The following is an 18,485-nucleotide window of genomic DNA, read 5'->3' on the forward strand; positions in this document are numbered from 1 at the left end:
CCTGTTTGGCCTCCACTGCTAACAGAGTACAGGCTTTACCGTGAGAAAGGACAGGTTACGGTGACCCTCCATGTGGGTGACCTCCAGGTTTTCCAAGACGACAGTGCAGTTGCTGTAAGTCTTCACCATGTTCAGGTAGTGGTCCTCTTTGGAACCCAGGAGGTTTAAACGATTTGTGATGCCTTGGCATACTGCAGGAAAAGACAAAAACAAGTGGGAATTTGTTAGATTTATTCAAATTATTCTTGAAACAGATACAAAATGGTTGTAAATCATCCACAAAGCCCACAGTGTCGGTAACATTCACTGCTTATGTAACAACCTGGCTCAATGTATGACTGTCTCGTGTGTCTCTGTTTGTGTGTTTGGTCTGCACAGTCAGAACTTGGCCAACTTTCATGTGAAAATAACCGTTCTGGGTTTCATCTACAATAGGAATCAAATCTCACTAACAAAGCCAGTTCTGGCTCATGAGTCAAAGTGAGTTGGCTGTATTTATACTGGCAAAGGACGGGATATTTCCACTTCTATGTGGCTAGTTAAAACAACCACTGCGACCAGCATCTCCAGGCCTATTGTGTCATTTCGGAGAAATTATTTGGTGTGTCACAGATTCCATGAGATGTGAGTTGGGGGAATTCTAGCTCTCTAAATCCTATAATTGATAACGGCCTCTATAACTTCAGCCGTGTTTTTTGCACATCTGATTTTAGGGCAAGTCCCATACATGACTCTATAACAATTTAAGGCTTAAAACAAAGGCAGATCCATGCACCTTCTTAAACTTTCAGTGCCAATAACAACAAAGCCATACAGATATTCACAGGACTACAATAATTGTAGGCTGATAATGCGGCCTATCTGGCCTTATGCAATAAAGTATTTGGATAAGGAAGACAGTATATCTGATAAGTGCAGGACACACACAAGAGGCTTCTTTTCCTCATGCAGTCTTTAGAATGATAAATGCATGTATTAAGACAGAAACTCGTCTTCCTCTGTTCAGTAGTCTGAGCTGGTCAGACAGGTTCTGACTGGTGTAAAACAAAGAGTCAGCTGGGTGACGCCCCTTCCATAAACACATGCACTCATACATGCAAACACACAAATAATAGGCATATAATTGCTTTTTTTATTTTTTAAGTATTATGGGTTAAGCAATAGGTGGGAAATAGGAAAATATTTGTCCTTCTGTTTATTAGAAATAGTGGTGCTGGAGTAATTTCTCTCGGGTCACATTCCACAACGTGTCTGCTCTTGACTGCAAAGAAAGGTAAACATGTGCTCCAAACTGTGAAACGCACCTTACCAAACTGTACATAACAGTTAGCTTAGATGTGTTTTCTGATTTGCCAATTGAAAAAAAACTACATAACATCATCTTTTAGCTCAGTCAAACTAGTATCTGAAGACTATTTCTTGGCTTCTCCTCTTCCAAGGTGCATTTTTCTCATGTTGTTGTTTTGAATTCACACAAAACAACATCAATGTTGCACTTAATCAGTGAAAATGAAAAAACAAACATCTGTCTCCCGCCCTGCCTCTTCTTCCTCCTCCTCATTAGCTTGTCCCTGAGGGATCTCCCTGGCAGGAACTCTGCAGTCCAGCAGCCGAATGCCACGGCAACCGAGGCATACTAGCAAAGGCAAGCTGACCGTTTTAATTAGAGGAGCAATGTGGAATGTAATTAGCACCCTAATTATTACACAGACCGAGAAAACATACTGTAATAAACAAAAAGGTTGTCATGAGTGTGAAGCTGTGAATATGAATCAACCTGATTTGGACATTCTGAATGACAGTCTGCTAATAGGGATGCTGATAATGGTAAATAAGTGCGTTGTATCACCATATACTGTACATGTACATATCAGTATCTATGGACATCTTCCAAGCTGCTTCCTGTCTGTTCTGTTAATATTTATGAACAGCCATAAAAGCTGCAGGTGAGTAAAGGTTCAACAAACTTCCTCCAGCAGAGGTTCAGACTTGTGTGGTGCACAAGGAAGAAAAAAGAACAGTTGATTGCTCATGCAAGGCGCAGTATAAAGCCACAGTAAACATTCGCCTCTGTCCACTCTGATTTCATGACTTGGTTGCAGGTGGTAAATGACCACAAACTTACTTCCTCATCAGGCTGCAAACTAGGGCTGCTCAATTAATCGTATTTTAAATCGCAATTACGATTTTGGCTTGCAATGATTATGAAAACAACATAATCTAAATAAAATATACTGTTCAAATTGTTTTCTTACAATAAATGGATGTTTTCAAAGTAAATGGATAATCGTTTTTAATAATCGTGATATCAATTATTGACCCAAATAATCGAGATTATGATTTTTGCCATAATCGAGCAGCCCTACTGCAAACCCATGAGAACGAAACAAGGTCAGGGAGAAGCTACATGGAAGTTATTACCTAAAGATGGCTTCATGGTTCTAGATGGACTTTAATTTTCTTTTAATAACACTTCCTTTAATCGACTCTCATATACAGTATCGGAGATATATGTGTCATAAAAGGTTGCATAACTTGCAAAGCACCTTTCGCAAAGAGACACCTGTGATTAAAATGATGTGCTGAATGGAAGTTACTGTAAATGTTTTTTCCATAACACCTGATTCAATGTTGACTCATGAAATTTACAGAAACACAGCTGAGCTTACTGTTGCTAATGTGCTTAAATGCAAAGGGTAGGGCCTGCAGTGACGTAACTGATACTGTGACAAAGACTAATTAGGGATTGCTTCACTTCCTCCAGCTGTATTTTCGCCACAAAATGTCCAGGAGGTTACTATAGGAGCAAGGAGTGGCAGGTCTGTTATATCTCTTCTTTAGTGCTGTAGGCATGATTGTGTATAAAGGCATGTGTGCAACTCTCTGAGGAGAACAAAATATTCTCTGGATTACACTGCGCTGATCAGCCACCAGTCAGAGCTAAACAAAAGACTCGATAAACCAGATGATTAGTCATCTAAGCTTGTTGAAATGTGCGATTGCATATCACTATTTTCATGTTTACATGGGGACTAGTGTTGGAAGTCAAGGGTGTGTGGGTAGATATTTGTTTCTTGAGGCTATATGATCTGCACAACTACAGAAAAAGAGACTTGCTAAGCCATTAATGTGAGAAAATGTGCTAATTATTTAGGTTTACACTCAAATACCACACTGAAATTGAGAATTCACATGCTACTGATTGCAAGTAAAATCAGTTTTTTTTTCCAGGAGCTGGAAGCTAAGGAGTAATTATCCTACTCGAATCTTACAAAATAATTTTTAATGCTGTTAACCTTTACTTTTGTTGAACATAATAGTAACAGTATTATTATAACCATTGTATTAATCATGTAGGCAATGTTGGCACCAATCTTTAAATGTAAAAACATATTGTCTTTCGACTTTGATGCTATAAAAAACATATAAGACAGAGAAAAGGGGAAAGCAAGTGAAGCAAGGTAATAAACCAAAGTCACAACAGACGTCAAAAGTAAATATTTGAGACACGTTAACTAAATATGGTAAGATCAGATGTACGATATCAATACGAAAACCAACCTATGGTAATATAAATATTAATACAAAATGTGGAGTCTCATACATGTTTGGATGATGCTTTGTAGTTTTCTGGAAATACTGATCGGCCACAAATGCAAACCAAACTTTCTAGGGATACGGCAAAAACTTCTCTAACACATCTAATGGTTTCCTTTCGTACACTGAGACTATACTTGTAAACCATCATGCTTTATAACCTTTTACAGACAGCAGAGATGGTTCTGCCGCGTTCGCTTCCTCTCATTTACTACCTGCAATTCAGTTACGCTGTGTCCAGAGTCTGATAATTACATTATCTGGAAACGTATACATAATTAAAGGGAAGTTACAATGCTAACTGACATGACTTGTTTCTTTCTCTCTCCAAGCCAACAGCATTACGGCAAAGTCTCTTATGTAACTCAATCTGCAGTGTTCCTCCGCTGATAACAAATTGATGCCAAGATTAATTCCCTTATTTAGAAGGTAATTTATGGTTAACCCCCTCATATCCTCTCTGTATTTATGGTTAGAGGGTGCTGATAAGAGGGGGGGTATACAAATTCTGCTGTTATTGGCCTCAGTTTGAATTTGGGGTGCTCTTGGGGTTGCTCAAATTTCCAGAACTCCAGATTTCAGGGAGGCATACATCTCTCAAAGCTCACTATCTGGGAATGAAGAGGGAACAAAATCCACTCCCTGGATTCTTGCTGTGCATTCAGCTCGAACTCTTAGATTTTCTGGCAACGGCTCAGGAGGAGATGAGGAATCAAATGTCATATAAAGGGAAAACCAGCAGCAGGAGTAGATAGTATGTGCAGTATTTGCTGGTATGTACTTATATTCTTATAAACACACTTTGTAGTTTGACATCAAATTCCCTGATATCCTGCTCTCTGTACAAGGGAAACGCTATCTTCCTTTGCGTGGGAGATGCATCAATCCCTTAGAGAAAACATCTTGGGGCCTCAGAAAAAAGAAAAAAGGGGCCAGTAAGAAACAGAGGATACCCCCCCTCCCCATTTCCCTCCCTATCCTCAGTGAATGCATCAACACAAGTCCCTTTGACCTCACAGGAAGTTGGTCTTTGCAAAGGGTCAGTTTCAGACGGCTACCCCGCGATGCTGAACCAGATGGCAGCTGATTGTCGTCTCCACGGGAGGAGGACAGTCTAAATCCAACTTCATGTACAATTTAAGAAGAATAACTGATAAAAAGGAAGTGTTAGGAGGAAAGGGAAAAGGAGAGTATGGAGTGGTTTGTGGTTTTACTAAATGAGATGTAGATGTGGGACACAGGGTCCGTCTGTTGGTCAAACTGTGGTAAGGGGGGTGTTAAAGCTTCACACTTGATGTATGAACGTCACTGACCTTTTCCCTCACAAAGGGGACAAAACACCGGGGCGGCCAGCTGTAGAACACAAGCAAACGAAGCATCCCAGAGAATATGCCACATGTCCTGTAAACAGTTCAGCTTCTGCGACGATGCTCACTGGGCCTGCCTGAGTCTGAGCACAGTCACTGAAGTTAGGTCTGTTAAAACCTCAACAAAGTGACCAAATAAAGACCAAAAAGGCTAACGTTTACTCTCTGCTCCTGAAGAGCACTTTCCGACAGTCAGTGAGACACTCCAGATACCTGTGGCTGGGCCCATCACAATGTTTACTCCGCCTCAGCATGAGGAAACTGTGGATTTAGGTTCTGCACAAACACAGGAATACATCCATGTATACTCACACTCCTGCAAACTGCGATCAGCATTTCTTAGACCATAAGGAACACAAATCAGTCCATTATAATGCCTCTTTTAAGAGCCAGATCCAGTGTTTACTTTTATATCAGTTTTTCTCTTAAATTCTTAGTTTTATATTAATATAGAGCATGGTCGACATGGGATTAAAAGTCCACAGGTCACTCAAATAATAAGTGCAGCCCCAGTACAAAGGAGGCTGATAATATAGAGTGTGTGCTGCTTACAGCATTAAAAGGACAACTAAACCGTGTTTTTGAATGTGTGTCCCTGTTACTTTGAAAAATAAACAGACCTTTCTGTTAAAGGCAAACCATTTCATTGGAAAAAAGTATTCCGTAAAAAGAAAAAAAGAAAAGAATTACAAAAATTAAAGTCAGATGCGTATGCGTAAGGAGAAAAGGTAGTTTGAGGTTACACACCAACATAGAAAAAACACAAAACAGTCCTCTTAGGGTAATTTATAGCACTTTTTACTATCTTTCAGATTGTTTCAAAGCCCTTTTGTGTCTTTCAGCCCACTATGTTGGTTTTCTGGCCAACACGTTTTCTGCTTTGGGTCACTATCAATGCTCATCTGGGTTTTTTCTACCTGCAGGAGGCAGTTGTTTTTAGCATAGAAGCTCTGACAAACCAATTATGCTACCTGCATATACGCTAACAAAGACAGAAAAAGCTTACAGCTATAGCTGGTGGAAATAGTGGAAATAGCATTTAGTAGCTTCCCACAACACATAAAGGTAATAATAAACAGTTGAAAAGAGACAGTTTTCCTGAAACACAACGTCATATAAAAATTGATGTAATAAATAATATGATAATTATATATCAATTTCGTGTTTGCAGCTTTTCTTTTTTAAATTGGCAGCCTCACACTATTATTCCATTCACCTTAAATTGTATTTGGTTGAAGGCAGATCAGATCTCAGAAACAAATATCTGAAAACCTAAAAGCAACACTGCTTGCATGGCTACACACCAGCAGGGACATGTTTTTGTCATTTCAATGAGCCAACCCTTTAATTTAGAAAAACATTCATTTATTAAGAAGTAACTGATTTACCAGACGGTATTTCCTTGTATTCATGCTGGTGATCATTTGAGCTATGCTGTGAATAATCAACACGCAGCACATTCATCTCAAGAGCTGATGCATTCACTACCCATTAGTCATATCCATGACCGAAGAGATACATAAACCTTAAATGATCTTAGATGCATTGAAAAGGGCATAAACTACTGGGCACCAAGTTGATTTATTGGAGTTAGTTATACACAGCTGCATTCCTTTTACTCCCCAGCTGTTACAGACAGAGGAGGGGCCCAATATGATGGCCCAAATAATTAAGCAATACAAATCATTAGTAAGGCAATTCTCCCACATGCCCTGTTGGAAAGTCCATTAGTCTCCATAAAGGCACCAAACAAGCCCACTCCTGTTACCCGAAACTCACACAACCTCTCCTAGCCCCATTTAAATTCCAATAATGAACCCACCATTCTCCTGAAATGCTCCAACATTCAACCCACTTCCTCTTTTAAAATCCAGACATTCTCCCTATTGAAACCCATTCTAGCCAAGACAACCCCCCTCCACACATTTCTTTCCTCTTTCTCCTTCCCTGTTAAAACCATACTCCTCTTCAATCCCACAGGAAGCACGGGAGGAAGACTGGAGAAGGAGTGGGCGTCCAGCACACTGCTGCTAACTCACTGCTCAATGCCCCCCCCCCTCCCCCTCCCCGACGACCGACCGGCACTAAGCCATGCCTGGAAAAGAAGAGCGCAGGATGAGAGAAAGAAAAACAACAACCACAAGCTAAAGAACCCACACATTTCACACATCATTCCAGCAGGAGAAAGCAGCTGTGATTCGGGAATCCCCTGTTAGTTTAATCATCCCCAGTTCATAGCAGCAGATCTGCATTGGAGCTCATCGACAGAGTGGACAGATAACTCTCACTCACTGGTCTCCTCATCCGTCTAAACAGAAAGAGATAGAGACTCCTTGAAACACCCTTTCTTCTTAAGGGTTTCTTATTTTAGCCCCATTGCTGACAGGCTCATTTCTGTGTGGATCTAACCGCTGTTTCGCAGCGTTGCCTGCCAACAACTCTGTTACTGCCTTAGTCACGTCTCCAGCAACTCTGCCCCGCTGGAGTGTTCACAGAGAGAGAAGCCATAAAAGGAATATTCTACAAAAGCCCTGGGGTTTGCATTAGTAAGCGTAACTCTGTTGCTCAGGCCTTACTCACCATTTCAACCTCTGGTTTACACATCAGCAGGCCCCTAAATCCACTGATGAGTAGTTTATTCCTCAGAGGGCAAGAGTCAGGGACAAACAGAGCTTGGGGAATTGCTTTGGACAGCAGAGGAGCGCTCATGATTTTCAACACTCTGAAAGGGTATTTTGTTACATGTTGCGTTGTACTCGCCAAAAGCATGACCAATTGAATTTGCCCAGGAAAGCTCCTAAGAATTAAGCTGCATATTCCTGGTGACACATCAAACTACAATGCTTGAAATGCAATGTGGTGCTTCTGCCAAGTGCTTGGGGCCCAACAGTGCTCCGATAAAATCTTCACAGCATTTCCAAAATCTTCACTGAAATAGTGTGAGCAGCAACAACTGACAGAAAACGGTCGCAGCTTTTCATCAAACACCTCTCCCACAAGCCCACGGCTCACATTTCATCCATTGTCAACGTGCGGGGCGTTATCCTGTTCCTGACAAAAAAATAGCACATCGCACAGGGTTAACAAAGCCCAGAAACAATGCGTTAGCTTGTTTAAGATGATTATGACTGAGGAGGGCGGTTGTTTCAAGGCCGCCCCCTCACTGCAGAGACACAGAGGGTCTTTTGCACAATGTAAGGCCTGACTGCTTTGCATCAGTCATCAAAGGCATCAGACTTGGCAGACTCTTTTCTCGCTATCAGCTACACTGTTAAACACAAGAACCCTGGCCCAGAATCACTGTGTTTGAACTCTAATGGCTACTCCAGAGAGTGGACAATCAGTGTTTGGGCCAAGATACAAAACCTTTCCAGCATTACAGTGATCCAATGTCCAACCTAGAGAAGGATTTGAGAATCGGTCAGCTTCCAAGTAAATAGTATCATCAAATACTTCCTTCTTTAATGCGATATATATCCTATATTTGGTGAAACCTGTTTGTATACACATGTGCAACCTAAACAATTATGTTGGCAAAAATGCCATCACAAGATCCATTGAGCTGTTCTGGCACTTCAGATCATTTCACACAATCTCCCTATCACTGCTGTAAGATTGCTTTGTCAACTACAGTTTCCAATGTCAAAAATATACTTTCAAAACTTTTAAGCTAAAAGTCCTGAGTCTTCTAACTGCCATTTGGCACACTCCATCGCCTAAAGAGGTTATGTTATACGATTGAAATCTCCATCTCTACTCTAAAGCCAACATCAACAAAAAAGTCCCAAAGTTCCCAGCAAAAGGGATATGGGTTTACATTTCCCTTTTCCTGGGAACTTTAAGGATGTATTCCATGTTAACTGGGAAAACTATTTGTGCTGAGGAAGACGATCAAACGCTCCAGAAAAGCTCCTAAATGGACCATGTGCTGGGATGTTTTTTTTATCACGTACAAAGAGCTAAACAGATGTAACGGTGTTTCCAGTCACAAATCCCGGATTTCATTTCTGATGGTTTTCACCATCAGGTGCCAAGTATTTATAACCTAGAATAAATCTCGGGCAGTTCAGATGACTTTATTACTGGGAAGCACAAGATATCAGAACACAAAAAGTATACAAAATGCTCATTTACCAAGCCAGAATACTGTTCAGAATAAAATAGAGAATATCACCTGCCAGTCAAACGTGCATATTTCAAATACTGCCTTCTTGACTGCTTAACACAATCCAGTTCATTGGGTTGTTTACATGGCCTTTGATCCAAAAACCCAATTACATTTTGAGTATTTTTAATCTCTTGTAAATCATATGGGTGCCTGATTATCAAAATAATAGTCGGATCAAATCTAAACAAGTGCATTCATTTTAAAAATATCTCAGACAGCTTTCTAATCAGCTCAGGAAGAGGTTGTTGATGTAGTGGACACACTGCAGGGCTGAGGGGGGGCGGGGGCTAATCCTTATTGCCTGGCATGAGTCCAACTATACACTCCAGGGTATTTCTACCAGGGAACCCATTCTCCACCATGCTACACGGCTATCAGGCTGAAGTGGTTTGTTATGTAAATGAAAGAAGAGTAGCAGATATTGATCATTTATCAGCGGTGCTTTAAGTGTCATGGGGCTGAAATATGATGCAGTGCATGGGAATATACTTATAATATATGGCCTTCAATAATTGTTTAGTGGTTAATCTTGCAATAACAAGGTCAGTTCCACCTTTTTTTATGGAGGGAAACATTGCAAGTGAAGCAAGCCGAGTTCCTCCTTTTTACAGGCCTCTGGCTTCAATTATGAAAACATGTGGTAATGAAGATGTTCCGCTCAAAGTCCCATCAGGAAATGAATTCTGAGCTCAATGAAGTTGGTGTTGTTGAAACGTAGGCAATTAGAAAAGGTGGTACAGAAGATGCTGTGTTGTGACTAAAGCATATTATGTTTTAGAGCTCCGGGAGTTAAACACATCACTTCGACTCTGTAGCTGAGCCTTGCCACCACTAAAGTATTACCCTATCATCTCATCGTTAAATGGCTAAGATGAAATGCTGATGAAATCCCTGAGAGGTGATGTCGGCTTGTAAAATGCTGGAACCATGGTGAGAGAAGGGCTGACATCTTCTTTTGTTTTTCTAACACACCCCACCACAATGTCTGCCAGCAGCCCTATCATCATCATCGTCGTAATACAGACAGCTATGTCACAAGGAGGGACGTCTGGTATTTGCTTGTTGGTGTACTCAACTGGTCTATGTGATAACTTGTTTGAGTCCCCTTTGTTAATGACTTCTTGTAGCTTTGAGACAAACATGTGGGCATATCAAAATACCTGATTAAGCCTTTTTAGAGGAGCATAGCTGTGAAGATGGTAATGTCATTTGGTCAGTTTGTCCAAAATGTTGATCCCGACTGAAATTTCTCAAAAACTATTACATGTTATGGTGATATTCATGTTTCCCTGAATGATGACTTGTAATACCTTTGGGAATCTATATGTTTTAAATTCAGGCCATATGTCAAATACTTTTTGTGACCAAATGCCTACAAAATAACAAAAGTCCCATCAGCCTCAGCTGTATGTGTGTTGTGTCTATAATCAAATGTGTATGTGCTAAAATGCTAAACTAAGATTAGCATGGTAAACATTATTCCTGCTAGCATGTTGGTATTATCATCGAGATTGTTGATGTTTTTATTTTAAAGAATTAGGTTGTCTAAGTGCAGCCATACGCATGGCTGCAGATGTCTTAGTCATAATATCATTTCAATGTTTGTTTTTTTGTGTCTAGGATTATATGCCTTGATCCAATGTAACGCTCCTAAACAGCTAAACAGATTATCCTACGCTAGCAGCCTTCATATTGCTTAGCATACAGGGATGCCTTTCTCCTCATTGTTGACACAGGGCTGTAAAGTCATGTCTACACGGCAAGTTAAGGTCATGGAAGACAGATAAGCCTCTGTCAAAGGAGACAACAAAGACCCGAATAAAGAACCTTTTGTCCATAGACTTTGGGTTTTTGCTAAGAAAGAGACATCCATTCAAGTTTGGTCTAAATGTGAGCCACAGGAGCTGTATGAGAATTAATTAGTCTCACTCACTTTCCTTTTTCTTTAGGAAAAGTTGTTCAGTTTGTCAGTCATGCCTGTTGTCTTTTCAACCAATTTGGCCACCTACCCACCATGCACTTTGTCTAAGTTTAACTTTATTAACTTTTATTCTGTATAAGACACTCTTGTTGGGAAAACTAGGGAAGATATACGACAATAGGCAAACTGTAAGTTGAGTATTAGCTTTTCACTCTGCAACTTGTCAATACCAGGCCCATTCAAAAATGTGACAGAGGGTCTAGACTGGAAGAAACCTGGAGGCAACACAGGAATCAGGTAACAAGTGATTCAACATGTCTGTAGATGTTTACTTTGCTTGTGAGAAAGTATTTTCTGTGATTTGTGTGCAAATCAAATCCGGAAGCTAAGCATCTAAGGGCTAGCATTAAGCAAGATAGAAGCAAGATACAAAGTTAGAGAATTCCTGAGGTCGTTTTTTATATTACTTGCAGAGGATAAAGCATATGAGGACCACAAATAATATATTTTCAGTACAGGAAATGCACATACTGTACGTCTTGATTCACATTCAACCACACTTTTGTAATGAAGCATGTAATGCCTTTAATAACATTGGCAAAGAAAACATACTTTTAGTCGAGCTATGAAAACTGTCAGAGAAGACTAATTAGGGTTACCGAAAGGCATACATAAATATGTATTCTATAAATTCATTTATTTTAACATAATTACCCTTAACCCTGAGCTAAATGCTCAGTCAAAGTCAAGTGAAGCAGAACATCTTTAAATCAGTCCTGTGTTTTCCATTCTTTACAGGTATGAGTGTGAAAAAAAGGTAAACCTTAAAGCAATATACTAGACCACAGCCAATACAAACTAATGGAAAATAATCCCTCAAGTTAAAGACCTCCAACATCCAGGATGTGAGGCAGGAAGCCCCCCTCTCTCTTTACACTGCAAAAGGGATTACAAATTAAACATCCTGTATCTCCATCCCAAAAGCTTTTAAAAAACGCAGGTATTCATTTACAAAAAAAAGGCATAAATTAACCATAATGTGCCAGAAGTCCAAGCCACAAACAGTGAGTCACAGTTTAAAATGCTCCATTTACTTTACTAAGCTAATGGACCACACAGGAAGAGGCTAAATACTAAAGGGAAGCACGTTTCAGAGTTCAGCCCCCACCCTTAAACCAATGCTTTCTTCTGAAATATTCTGCGATGGAGATTTGTTTGTGAAGCTATTGTTCCTTTCCCTGTAGGGGATTCCTCTTTTAGGCGCGCACTGTTTGAAACACTGCTCCCCAGAATGGCCCTCAGGTCATTAGAGAAGATGCCACACCTACAGAAGCTCTTTGGGATAATGTTGAGAGACTCTGATCTCCGATTTAACTGCTAAAGCGAAGCAACACCGACTAGAAAGACCAGACTGAGGCCTGTTTGATGAGTGATTTAGGGAGGGCACGAATATAAAAGTCAAAGATATCACCCCGTCCTTCTGGTGTTTGTTTGTGTATCCTCGAATTTCCTGTTGTTTCTCCCCTCGCTGTGATTCTTCCTTTAATCTGTGCACCACCCCTGTCCATCTCATTGACATCTCTCACATTTGCATTGTGACACAAAGGCCCATAGAGCTCAGTGCTGAATATGAATACTGTTAAAAGCCTTATTTATCTTTAATGGAAAAGGGCCTGTTCACAGTCTAAACTGCACTGAGCTGCACATTTCTCATGAGCAAGTTAAAGCGAAGGTTTTCATTCAAGCTGAAAGGATCTGGGATGGAAACATGTTTGGTGCCCACTTTCCATCTTTACCTCCACTAGTTCAGCAGCTGCAGCCTGACAGGACACATTTAAAAACTGCCTTGTCAAACACATGAAAATAAAGTAATTTACAACATAAATAAACATCTACCAAACAGAAATACATTATATACATACATTTAAACTATATTGCGCGAAAAGCCATGTATGCATTTGTTCCAACACTATGTTTCGGTGGTTATCAATTCACTGTGAGCTTATGTTGTTTCATTATTTTCCGATTTGACAGTAACATTTAGAGACGCTCCTTGCTTTCCAAAATAATGAAATCATACAGAACTTTCAATACTCGTCAACACCACCTAACTTATAAAACCTGTAGCACTCAGACATACATAGACCGGCATAATAACTCATTTGGAGCTGTGGCCTCATTTTCCTTTTAACACGACACTTCATCAGATGAGATGGGAAGATAGCAGAAGGCCTTTTTTTCCAATGTGAATTCCTGGGTCTCTTTCCACTGCCGACTCCATGCACAGCCAGTGGATCATGGAAAGGCCATAAATGCAGCGGATCTCTTTGTTGCCGTGTACAAACAAAGGACGCAAAATCTGTTCAATGAGTAACCACATTCACTTACTTATTCCATGCTAGTTCTCAGTGGATGTATACAAACTACAGAATGGATTTTAAAAGCTACAACATAATAACCCCTGTTTACTTTTATGTTTCAATAATTAAAATCAGTGATGTAGCAGGCAGCATTTCCTAACTTATTAAACATTCATACAGTAGCAGACATTAGAATAAAACATAAAACGGTACTGTCTGTGGTTTGTTAAACTTTAGACTGAACAAAAGTGAAACCAGACACATAATTAATGCCTACACAGGTGCAGTAACTGCTTGTTTTTAATGAGACACAATAGATTCACTGTATTCAGATGTGTCTTTACGGTTAAAAGTAAGAAGAAGAACAAAAGCTGCTTCACTTCTGTTTCCTCTCAATGACATGCATGTCTAGCCACAGATCTCACCTGCTCTACAAAAGTATCAGTTCTGCCAGATAACCTGCCTGTACAGAGGCACTATTGTCCCAGAGTGAAACCAGAATACTACGCCTCACTAAGAAGTTCCCTTAAATCTCTACTACTCAGACATGGTGGAGTTTATCAAAGCTAGGAGTGAGGGAGACAAAAAATGATCCTCCAGCTCCTATGGTCGACACCAAAAAGCAATATTTCCAACAATGGGAGCAGCAGAGGGAAGTCTGGGAAGGTCATCAGACGAATATAACAAAGACGCAGCAGCAATAGGACCCTAAAACGCAGAGTAGAGATTCTAGGATTACACAGGATCATAACATATATTTCACGACATCCATCTAATCCCAGAGAGTGGGCTGTAATGAAAAGGAAAGGTATGTGTTTTGGAAAGTGATGGAAAAGAAATGATGACTGATGAGAAAAGCTGGCTTGTTAGATCCCTACACAACACAGAGGGAAAAGCACTTACTCAGGAGGATGCTGAAATGCACTGCAGCAGTGATATTTTATCATGATTCAGCTCCACTTTTGCAGGTGTGCAAGCACATTGAAATGCAGAACTGATGGAGCTGGACTTCACGTTTCCTACATGTATTATCTTTCAATCTCATTTTGTGGAGAACTTGAATAACCCATTAACTCAGAAAAAGGCATATTGATATTTAATCAGGTTTATCCTGTACCCAAAGCGATCCGGGAGCCTCGCACTAAGGATTAAGGACTTAGCCGTCAACATGCCCCTGAGATTAGTTTGATATTTCACAGGTTCACTCATAGCCCAGTTAGAGCGGCTCTCGGCAGGTTTACCTCATATCTGTGGCTCTACTTTGGCAGCTTAGAAAATAAACAATCAAAACTGAAAGGTAGATTGGAGGTAAAAAATGTAATCATCCCCTCTTCAGTACAACTACAATCACAAACAGGGGGAGTTTGATTGATTCCGAGAGCGTTTAACATTTCATCTAGGAAATAAATCACCGCAGTTATTGCTTGTGGTTGGCTGCAGGGTGAAACCGTGGACATTATTTACAACCTCCCCACAGATGACAGTTAATAAACTGAGCGCGGGACGAGCAGCTTTTCTTTTATTCAGCAGGTCCTATCTGACTCCCACAGAAGCCACAAGGCCATGACAGGTTCGCTGAGCAGAGGGCGGTCAGGTGCGCTTCCTGTGGGAACAACTGTCAGGTGCATTAGCAAGTCTCTAATTCAATTTCCAAAAGGCCTTAATGTCCTCCCCTAACCCACAACTGAGAAAAGGGGTGGGCTAAATGACCTTGCGTTAGGTCAATCTGTCCATTTTTATCGTTTACATCTATCATTCAATACCTTTGGGCATCTTTGATATATGTGATATCATTGGATACAGCTGCTTTTTAATACTTAGTCAACTGTCATAAATTACTGCAAAAACCTCCCCTAACTCTTGCGACACTTGTCTAGTTTTCCATCCTCACACTGTTTACATGCAGTCTACAATGATAACACAACAACAGATTTCAAGATACACAAGAGAACATCTGCAGAACAAAATGCACCAAGGGTTTGTTTTTTTACTCATGATCCATTTTGAGTTTTTCTAGACTTGACAATCTTTTGCCATTTCTCGGTGTAAACAGCTGACCAGATGTTCTTGGCTTCCTAGCAACACAAACACTTCTTAAGTCAAGCAGACTCTTCTAATAAAGATCCAGGACAACAGTCGTCCATCCCTGAAAACCATGTATCTCCCAGTTTGGTGATTTTAGGATAAGTCGATGGATTACATACTCCTTTGTGGGCTGAGAAAAGTATCCTTCTTCTTAAGGCTTAGTAAAAAAATCTTTCATACCACTTTAGATTATCTCAGTCACTTAGCTTTGAGCAATTCTGTTTTTCTTTCTTAAGATTTGACATTTTGGAGACTGAAAGGCAATGGTATATTATGGCACCTCATGTACTGTACCATTTTAATTGCTTTACATTTCAAGAAAACAAAATAAATGTTGTTTATATTTTTAATCTAGGTGGATTTACAGCTGACACACAGACAGGTTTATTCAGCATGAGTAATCCTTTATTATAATCCCAGACAGGAACATAATATATCTGATTTTCAAAGTATAAGTTGCCTTATCTCCATTAGGGCAACATTTCTTCACATCGAGTAGTTATTCATTAACACATATTACTGTGTTTTTACAGATATGCATACAAATCTCAAACAGATATGGTCAGCCCCCCAGTTAAATGGACAGAGACTAAATTAAATCTGAATTTCCAGGTTCTGTAAGAAAAGCTCTTTCGAAATATAATTGACATTTGGTAAAAAAAAAGCTAATATCTAAATATCTATCCTTTGAAAAGAGACTTTCTCACAAAGAAACTCTGACATACTGGGTTTAATTTTGAGTTAACGGCTAAGCCAACTGCAAACTGGAAGGCACAACAACATGAACCCATTGTGCAAGCCTCCAGCTGCTCTTTCTTTAATTAATAAAAATATTAAAACATGTGTCACTTGTGTTTATCAAGATGTGAAAAACTCCACATATCAAAGCATTTGGCATAAATAAGGTAAGAAGGAGTTTGACATCTTGTTCCCATTAAGTTTTGACTATTATAGACACTGAATACACCGTGTGCCACATAGAACATCTGTGTTAGCCCGTGGCCAAAAACAAAAACCAACAACAATAACAACAGCTAAAACTGTCAGACCATATGGCGGACCTCACATTTTCCTGGAAATGAAAATGAAAAGTAATTAAACCAAATTGTACTGCATACCATAACTATCACCACAGCTGCTCATTTCTGATCTTCTCAGGTCTAACAAAGATTTTAAGTCCTTATTTACTGTGAGAGACTTGCTGCAGCGTGAAATGTGCTCCGTTTAGTTTGTTTAGAGGCCCAGAAATATTTAGGGACTCTGTCTTTTTGGCTCACAAACACTTTTGATTTGTTATGGTTGTCTGAAAACCAGCGCTGGCTGTGACTTGTTGGAGCGGACAGGAAAGATGCAACTTGCATGTGTGCTGCTGGCAACAAACACTCTGAGCTTATCTGCGTATAAGGAGGAGGAACGGTGCAATGAGTGTGGACAATGATGATTCATGAGAATAGGAAGTTAGAGTCATTAGGGGGTAAAGTGATACTTCTGCTCACTTTCTCCACTGACATCTGGCCTTCATGGGGTCTGAGTGGCTCAAACTACATCTGGAATATACATATATTTACTTAAATTAGGTCGTGAATCTCACTTTAACATTCCATTTGACCACTGAGAGATGCAGGATTCTTTTTCTAATTTTCCAGACAAATCTCGCCACGGTCTAAAGTGAGGTGTTCATTTCACAACTGAAACGTAAGCTCTAAAAGACAATGTAGGAAGAAAGCATTGGAGTAGCAGTCAAAACAATGGCATGTCATTCAAAATAATAAGATTTGTATGACCTTTACTTCAAGGCCAAAATAGAGCACTTATATAAGCGTAGCAAGAACCTGTTCCTGCTACTTCAGCACTTGTTTTCATACTTTCAGCAGCCTCACTCCACACTGCCCAGACTCTCTCTGCTTTATATCATCTTTGCAACTAGGACACAGTGGCTGTCTTCACATTTTGATCTAATTTCCTTCTAGGACCAGATGCAAACTGGGCACATGCCCCAGTTTGATTTGTTATTTATTAAGAGCATGCTCAAAATGTAGGAATTAAAAACACATTTGAGAACCAATGAGGCTACAGAGGGGAAAGCATATGATATGTATATATATAACATATATGGATGTTGTGTATGTAATAAAGGAGGAATCAGTTATATCAGTGTGTTTTTCAAGGTGACAGAATTGTTCTATTTGTATTCTATTTTTGCCCGTAAGTAGGCCAAAGTCATTATAAAGTGCTCACACTCCACTGCTCACCGTGATATCAAAGATATTACAAAAAAAGAGGAAACAAAGGGATTAGAACATTAAGTACACCAGTATATTTTACATTGCACATCCCCTCCCTGGAGCATCATCATCATGGTTGTGGTGAACATTTGCGCACTTGGATCTCTTCATTTCACACGGGATGCGTATTTGCGCACTTTTGCACTAATTCGCCAACAAAAACACAACTTTCCTGGAAACCACTATGACTGATTCCTTATCAATAACAACCATCCCACGTTGACACTGAACACTTTTTAGAGTCTCCATGTAACTTTTACCAGGTCACAGGCTGAACAGCGAGACGGTCAGAAACTTTTCCTACCACGCTGGATCAAGTTTGTCTGCGGCTTTTGGAGCAGACTTCGCTGAGATTTATGGAAAGCTAAGACAAAAACGAAAGCTTAGCGTTACAACCCAGCCACGTAAATGTTGTAACAGCTCCCCGACATACCTTTCCTTTCCGCCAGAGCACAGCAGCCTAAGCAGACAGAGGTGAGAATGATCCACTTCACCAAACGGCTTGCCATCGTGTTTCTGAAGCTCCCGGTCACAAGGTGTCATTCCATGCCAACAGCAGGCGATATTCCGCTTTATCAAAACTGAAAAATCTTTAGGTGTTTTTTATCCTTAAATTAAAGACTTTTCCTTCCCTGGGAAACTTTGACAGCTCCTCCTCCTCGCAGATTATCTCCAGCAGTCCGGGCTCGTGCAGCGAGGACA

General features: G+C 40.1%; 1 protein-coding gene across 1 annotated transcript in view; it reads right to left on the bottom strand.

Moving 5' to 3' along the window:
• egfra (epidermal growth factor receptor a (erythroblastic leukemia viral (v-erb-b) oncogene homolog, avian)) overlaps nucleotides 1–18,485 on the bottom strand; it is a 42,052-nt gene extending 23,567 nt beyond the window's left edge. The window contains exons 1-2 of the mRNA XM_034234744.1: nucleotides 18,217–18,485; nucleotides 40–191 (exon numbers count right to left, since the gene is read on the bottom strand). Coding sequence (XP_034090635.1) covers nucleotides 40–191; nucleotides 18,217–18,292 — 228 coding nt within the window. The 5' untranslated portion in view covers nucleotides 18,293–18,485. The remainder of the gene's footprint in view (nucleotides 1–39; nucleotides 192–18,216) is intronic.

Source organism: Gymnodraco acuticeps, unplaced genomic scaffold (assembly GCF_902827175.1).
Source record: "Gymnodraco acuticeps unplaced genomic scaffold, fGymAcu1.1, whole genome shotgun sequence".
NCBI classification, from domain to species: domain Eukaryota; kingdom Metazoa; phylum Chordata; class Actinopteri; order Perciformes; family Bathydraconidae; genus Gymnodraco; species Gymnodraco acuticeps.